The 7,784-nt window shown below is 49.4% G+C and overlaps 1 protein-coding gene across 1 annotated transcript in view; it reads left to right on the top strand.

Annotated features, from left to right (window-relative positions):
• The window catches only part of LOC107299478 (plexin-A4-like), a gene marked incomplete at its 5' end in the record, with an annotated part of 61,810 nt that overhangs the window by 40,079 nt on the left and 13,947 nt on the right, over positions 1-7,784 (top strand). The window contains 2 exons of the mRNA XM_015828832.1: positions 2,462-2,569; positions 4,140-4,178. Of these exons, the coding sequence (XP_015684318.1) occupies positions 2,462-2,569; positions 4,140-4,178 (147 nt within the window). The remainder of the gene's footprint in view (positions 1-2,461; positions 2,570-4,139; positions 4,179-7,784) is intronic.

Genomic DNA, 7,784 nt, shown 5'->3' with positions numbered 1-7,784 from the left:
AAGGAAGGAAAGAAGGAAAGGAAGGAAGGAAAGAAGGAAGGAAGGAAGGAAGGAAGGAAAGAAGGAAAGGAAGGAAGGAAAGAAGGAAGGAAGGAAGGAAAGAAGGAAGGAAGGAAGGAAAGAAGGAAGGAAAGGAAGGAAGGAAAGAAGGAAGGAAGGAAAGAAGGAAAGAAGGAAGGAAAGAAGGAAGGAAGGAAAAAAGGAAGGAAGGAAAAAAGGAAGGAAGGAAGGAAGGAAGGAAGAGCCGTGGTAGCACAGTGGTTAGAATGCAGGATTGCAGGCTAACTCACTGCTCACCGCCAGCAGTTCGATCCTGATCGGCTCAAGGTTGACCCATCCTTCCATCCTTCCGAGGTCGGTAAAACGAGGACCCAGATTGCTGACGACAATATGCTGGCTCTGTAAACCGCTTAGAGAAGGCTGTAAAGGCACTGTGAAGCGGTATATAAGTCTAAGTGCTATTGGGAAGTGCTATTGCTACCACTCTATATAAATTAAATCTCCCCTTTTTATTCCTGGGAAGGAGTAAATATCGTCCTGTCTACAGGCCAATCTAGGATTGCATCCCACCCGTGCCACCCAAACTGAAGGAAACGTAGCTTATTAGCGCTGTTTGTGCAGAGGAAACCCCACGTCGTGAACTCATTGTGCTTTTTTCCCCCTACTTTGCTGGCGGCCCACTGCTTCATTTCGAGCAGCCGAAAAATTAGAAGGTGAAGGGTGATGTTTGCCTGCTGTCATTTCTCCATCTTCTCCCAGAGAAGGCCTCCCTCCTTCCAAACTTCAGCAGCAAAGCTTCCCCTGCAATTGGCAAGTTGATTACCAGCTGGCTCCAAAGTGGGAACGGAAAGCAAAACACCCGTTTTGCAAATACGTTGTAATTAAGCGGATCGAGAAGCACTAGAAGCAAAAGACTCCCTTGCATTACAATGAGGAGACACCCCCCCCTTCCACAGAGGGTGGCGTTGAACCGCTTGCCTCCAGAAGTTGTGGGTGCTCCATCACTGGAGGGTTTCAAGAAGAGACTGGACCGCCATCGGTCTGAAACGGTGTAGGACAGTGACGGCGAACCTTTTAGAGACCCGCGTGCCCAAACCGCAACCCAAAACCCACTTATTTATCGCAAAGTGCCAGGGCTGCATCAGCATTGTGGTGCCCTCAAGGGAGGGGGGGCCAGGGAGGCGCCTCTGAGTGCCGCCTCTGGCACGCAAAAACTGGGGGCGCAAAAATGGGCCACTGTGTTGCAAGGCGCAAAAACGGCCGCCACCGTGCCGCGGGGTGCAGATACAAGGTGCTGTACCATGCAAAAACGGGGCCGGACTAGTGAGTATCACGCAGGCCCTAGCCCCGTCCCATTTGCAGTGCGTGCGTGCTCGTGGCCCCATGCGCGCAGGCACACATGTAAAATGCTTCCCCCTCCCTTTTCTTCCAGTCCACCAATCGACAGTGGTTGGTGACCTCTGCTCTACCACCTCTACTCGAGGTTGCTAGCCGGCCGCTTCGCCTCCTTTGTGCCGGGCGGGGCTCCTGCTCCAGGCGGCGGTGACGGCCTGCTGCTGGCGACGGCGGTGCGCGTGCCCACAGAGAAGGCTCTGAGTGCCGCCTCTGGCACGCGTGCCATAGGTTCGCCACCCCTGGTGTAGGATCTCCTGCCTGAGCAGGGAGTTGGACTAGAAGACCTCCAAGGTCCCTTCCAGCCCTGATGTTCTATGTTCTAAATAAGTTCCCTCCTTCTTGGGAACAATGCAAAGTTATTAAGGGCTGTGTGCTGAGTACACAGCGTACAACTTCTGGAATCAAGCCATCCAAAGGCAAGATATACAATTATTGTAAATTCTATATATCTTGCCTTTGGACGGCTTGATTCCAGAAGTTGTGGGTGCTCCATCACTGGAGGTTGTCAAGAAGAGATTGGGCCACCATTGTTCTGAAATGGTGTCGGGTCTCCTGCTTGAGCAGGGGGCTGGACTAGAAGACCTCCAAGGTCCCTTCCAACTCTGTTATTCTGTATTCAGTGGAATGATTTTACCATCAGACGTTGAGGGTGCTCCATCACTGGAGGATTCCAAGAAGAGATTGGGCAACCATTTGTCTGGAATGGTGTCGGATCTCCTGCTTGAGCAGGGGGTTGGGCTAGAAGACCTCCACGGTCCCTTCCAATTCTGTTCCGATTGATTGATTATTCCAGCTGTGATGATGGTTCCACAGAGGAAGACCTGGTAGGAAATTGGACCGGTTCTATTACGGCCATCGCAACTTCCATTTCATTGGGAAAGGCATGGTTACGATGCAAACACACCCACACCAACAACTCAAAAATAAGAAACTCTTTATCTTCACCTCCCCACCTCCAATTCCGGGCTCGGCATCATTCTGTTCCCTGCAGATCCCGTGTCACGGTTCTCCCCCAAACGTTGTCCATTGGCTTGTGGTCCTGACGTGCGTTTCTCTTTCCTCACAGAATGGCGGCAGGCCAGCGGGACCAGAACGATCCTTCAGGATGAAGATCTCACCACCAAGATTGAAAACGACTGGAAGAGGTTGAACACCCTTGCCCATTATCAGGTGTGTAAATCAGCTTCGGTTTGATTAGGCTTGGTGGTCTTCTGTGGTCCGTCCTGTAAGGTTGGAGACCACCAACATTGCTCTCCTGGATCAGATCTAGATTGATTTAGCTGGCATTCTCCCAAAGGTGCTTTTTTCAGGAGGCAACTGAACTTCTCTTGTTTTTCCTTCGAAGACATTTGGCTTCTCCTCCAAGAAGCTTCTTCAGCTCTGTGTCAACGCTGCTCACATCGGATGTTCTTTCTTTGACCACAGGTGGAAACGTAGCCCTCTTTTACCTTTTGCTTTTAGAGTGAGATGGTGCTGGGAGGGGGGGGGGATGTGAACGAGAGCCCAGCTAGACATAACAACACTAAACCTAGCGTGAGAATCAAGGTTATTGTAACCAGAACTGATAAGGAATTGGCGGGCTGGAGACCTGGAGAGGAAGCCCGCGTTTCAAGCTAATGTGATTTATGACTGTTAATTGGAGGAGGGAATTGTGCTTTGATCCTATGTGCCCAGGGGAGGGGAATTCAGTTTTTGGCTTCGATTATGCCGTGCCGATGTTGTGCTACTCCAAATGAAGATTCTTTAAGGTAAACAATGCCTCGAAGTTCGGAGTCGGAACCATGACACTCTGACTGGATGGAAGGGGGGGGAATGGAAGGATTTATACTGCTTGAAGAGAGTTGGTCATTTGTATTCTTTTAGTGAGTCGTTGAGGTCACCTGTCCCCTCAGGGTCACCTGAGCGGTGCAAATGGGTGTGGAGCCTTCTTGGAACTGTTGAAAGGACGGTGTTAGGTAGATGATGTCGGATCCAGGCAGATAAACCTCCAAGTGGCCTCAACAACTCTCTGAAAAGAATGCAAATGACCAGCCGTCTGCAAGGAGTATAAATCCTTCCATTCCCCAGCATTCAGTCAGAACCTGAAGAAGCTTCTGGAATGAGAAGCGAAACGTCTTTAAAGAAAAACAAGAACGTCCAGTTGCCTCATGGAAAAACACCTTTGGGACAACTGTGACCTGGATGACATTTATCTGTCATTCTGTCCACAGGTCGCCCCCCAAAAATGTACCTCCTCAAGAACTCACCGATGGGACATCAAGCCAGCCTTACAGGTAGTCCTCGACTTACGATCACCATTGAGCCCAAGTTCTTGTTGCTAAGTGAGACAGTTGCTAAACGAGTCTTGCCCCATTTTTGCAACCTTTCCGGCCACGGAATCACTGCTGCCGTTAAGTTAGCAATGCAGTTCGCTTAGTGACCGTCCAGAGTTACGATGGCGCTGAAAAAAAGTGACTTAGGGCCGGTTTTCACACTTATGACCGTTGCAGCATCCCCCCATAGGTCACGCGATCAAAATTTGAACGGTCGGCACAACTGGTTCATATTTATGACGGTCGCGGCGTCCCTGGGGGGGGTCCCGCGATTCCCCTGGAGCGACCTTCCGACAAGCAAAGCCAGTGGGGGAAGCCCGATTTGCTTAACGGCCGTGCCACTAACTGAACAGCTGCAGTGATTCAGTCGACAGCCGTGGCGAGAAAGGTCACAAAACGGGGCAAAACCTACTTCACAACCATCTCACTGAGCAACAGGCCCCATTGTGGTCGTAATTTCGAGGACTGCTTGTAAATTGATACGCCGCCAGTAGCTCCGGGCAATTTATAATTTGATTTATTCTTCTTCTTGTGCCATATCCGTTATCGGACGTTGGCGATCATGTTGGTGATCCTGTTTTTATCAGCAGCCGCACGAAAAAGTGCTGCTGAGTTTTGTCCAAACCCGTTCCTTAGATTTTGAAGCCACAATGTTCTTCTTCTGCCTGGACCTCGTTTGCCTTCCATCTTTCCCTGGATGATGATGATGATGATGATGATGATGATGATGATGATGATGATGATGATGATGATGATGATGATGATGATGATGATAATAATAATAATAAAGTTGGAAGGGACCTTGGAGGTCATCAAGTCCAACCCCCTGCTCAGGCAGGAAACCCTAGACCATTTCGGACAAATGGCTGTCCAGTCTGTTCTTAAAAACTTCCAGTGTTGGAGCATTCACCGCTTCTGGAGGCAGGTTGTTCCATGGGTTAATTGTTCTCACTGTCAGGAAGTTTCTCCTTAGTTCTAGGTTGCTTCTCTCCTTGGCTAGTTTCCATCCGTTGCTTCTTGTCCTACCTTCAGGTGCTTTGGAGAATAGCTTGACTCCCTCTTCTTTGGGGCAGCCCCTGAGATTTTGGAACACTGCTGTCATGTCCCCCTCGTCCTTCTCTTCGTTAAACTAGACATCCCCAATTCCAGCAACCGTTCCTCATATGTTTTAGCCTCCAGTCCCCTGATCGTCTTTGTTGCTCTTCTCTGCACTCTTTCTAGAGTCTCAACATCTTTTTTACATCGTGGTGACCAAAACTGGATGCAAATATTCCAAGTGTGGCCTTACCTGTTTTTATAGCTTGTCTTCTTCCTTTCCCACTCAGCTAATTTTTGCCTACGTATTTATCTCACATCCCGCCTTTATGCTATCCTTGTCCACCCAGCTTCTACGTAACAGCCGCCTGTAAATCCACATTTCAAGTGCTTCTAGTCTCTTCGGGTGGCCTTCTGTCAGAGACCGACTCTCTACTCCACAGAGCAGGATGGAAAAAACATAGCATCTGACAAGCCTGATTTTCAGTCTTAGGCTTACACATCCAGTGTATACGGCAGAGGAAATCAACCAAGAATGGCCTGTTGTGTTCGAAAGGGGGGCAGAAAATACAATTATCTTTCCTCCTTCCCTTTCCTGCATCCTTTTTTTTTGGGGGGGGGGGTTTACCCTCCCCAGTGATGACATCGGATGAAATGTCAGGGCGCCTATTGAAAACAGGAAATAACAGGAATTAATTCCAGTCAGACCATGAAGGAAACTGGTGTGTCCTGGCCTGAAGGGAAATCTCAGAAGTCGCTTACAAATCGGTCTGTTTGACGGCACGGAGCAGACTTCCTCAACCTTGGCGACTTGATGATGGGTGGACTTCAACTCCCAGAATTCCCCAGGGCGCCATGTTGAGAATCACGGGCATAAATCACTAACAGTCTAACAATCTGACTTGGTCCCTCTCCACACGTCCTCCTTTGTGAAGCGTGCAAAACAGCGTTTGCAGGTTGGGGGGTGTCGTCGTATTTCCCCTCAAATCCAGAAGTGGTCCTGATCTTGCCTAACATAGAATAAAAGAGTTGGTAGGGACCTCGGAGGTCTTCTAGTCCAACCCCCTGCTCAGGCAGGAAACCCTATACCATTTCAGACAAATGGCTGTCCAGTCTCTTCTTAAAAACTGCCTGGGCAGGGGGTTGGACTCGATGACCTCCAAGGTCCCTTCCAACTTTATTATTATTATTATTAACTTCCAGTGTTGGAGCATTCACCGCTTCTGGAGGCAGGTTGTTCCACTGGTTAATTGTTCTGTCAGGAAGTTTCTCCTTAGTTCTAGGTTGCTTCTCTCCTTGATCAGTTTCCATCCATTGCTTCTTGTCCTGCCTTCAGGCTCTTTGGAGAATAGTTTGACTCCCTCTTCTTTGGAGCAGCCCCTGAGATATTGGAACACAGCTGTCATGTCCCCCCTCGTCCTTCTCTTCATTAAACTGGACATACCCAATTCCAGCAGCCGTTCTTCGTATGTTTTAGCCTCCAGTCCCCCTGATCGTCTTTGTTGCTCTTCTCTGCACTCTTTCTAGAGTCTCAAGTTCTGGTGGCAAGCTGTTCCACTGGTTAATCGTTCTCCCTGTCAAGAAATTCCTCCTGAATTCTAGGTTGCTTCTCTCCTTGGTGAGTTTCCATCCGTTGCTTCTTGTCCTGCCTTCGGGCGCTTTGGAGAAGAGCTTGACTCCCTCTTCTTTGCGGAATGTTTTTGTGTGATTAGAAGACTATTGACCATCCTCGCTTTGTGTAAAGACAAGATGATCAGCCCGATGTGAAAAGCCACTTTTTGCAGGCTTCCAGGAGAGCGGGTTAATTAGCATCCCCGAGTTGCTTTTGAAGACGAAAAGCACTCAGCGCTAAGTGCTAATTATTGTTAGGGCTCGTGGTAAGAAGGTCCTCGCCCTTGCCCGGCTCATCAAAGATGTGCCAGATGCAGCTCCTCTTGTCGATGGCTGAATACTCAAGTCTTGTGTCATTCTTCCCAGGGACACCGCGAGGCCATCCAGTCGGAGTCCAAAGGTGTCTGTCTGTTGCGCGTTCTTGTAGCCGGTCCGTTACGGAGATCCTCCAGAGAGGTCCTTTCTCAATAGTGTGAGATGAAGCACATCAGCTCGTGAGCAGCCCTTCCCCTCAAGACTTTCTTGACATCCGTCTCCGGAACTGGATGTGAAACAATTCAATATCAGAGGGCCTCTGTACTCTCTGAGCTTGTTTGTTTTCTTGTAGATGTTTCATGATCCAAACTGGGTAACGTCATCAATGCTGGTGATGTTACCACTGATGGCACCGATGGTGTTACCTAGATGGGTAATGAAATGTCCGCAAGAACACAACCAAGCTCAGCGAGCACTAAGGAACCCATAGTTCCCTCCTCCTCCTCCTCCTCCGCCTCCTCCTCCTCTCCACAAACTCCTCTCCCTTCTAGCACTGATGATGTTACCTAGTTGGGTAATGAAATGTCTGCAAGAAAACAACCCAGCTCAGAGAGCACCCAGGACCCCACAGTTCTCCTCCTCCTCCTCCTCCTCCTCCTCCTCCTCCTCCCCTTTCTTCCCTCTCCTTCTTCCTTTCTTTCCTCCTCTCATTTTTCTTCCTCCCCTTCCTTCTCTTTTTCTTTCTTCTCTTTCGCCCTTCATCCTCTTCTCCTCCTCCTCCTTCCTCTCCTTCCTCTCCTTTCTTCCCTCTCCTTCTCCTCCCTTCTTCTTCTCCCACTCATTTTTTCCCCTTCCTTCCTTCCTTCCTTCCCTTCTCCTTCTCCTACTCCTATTTTCTCCTTCCTTCTTCCTCCCTTTCCTCCTTCTCTTCCCTTCCTTTCCTCCTTCTCCCCTCCCCCTCCTTCCCTCTCCTTCTTCCTTTCTTTCCTCCTCTCGTTTCTTCTTCCTCCCCTTCCTTCTTCCTTTCTTTCTTCTCTTTCACCCTTCATCCTCTTCTCCTCCTCTTCCTTCCTCCCCTTTCTTCCCTCTCCTTCTCCTCCCTTCTTCTTCTCCCACTCATTTTTTCCCCTTCCTTCCTTCCTTCCTTCCTTCCTTCCTTCCTTCCTTCCTTCCTTC

This window comes from Protobothrops mucrosquamatus, unplaced genomic scaffold, assembly GCF_001527695.2.
Source record: "Protobothrops mucrosquamatus isolate PMUCROS unplaced genomic scaffold, P.Mucros_1.0 scaffold4996, whole genome shotgun sequence".
NCBI classification, from domain to species: Eukaryota; Metazoa; Chordata; class Lepidosauria; order Squamata; family Viperidae; genus Protobothrops; species Protobothrops mucrosquamatus.
The sequence above is the reverse complement of the archived record's forward strand: the minus strand, read 5'-3'. Positions and strand labels throughout refer to the sequence as shown.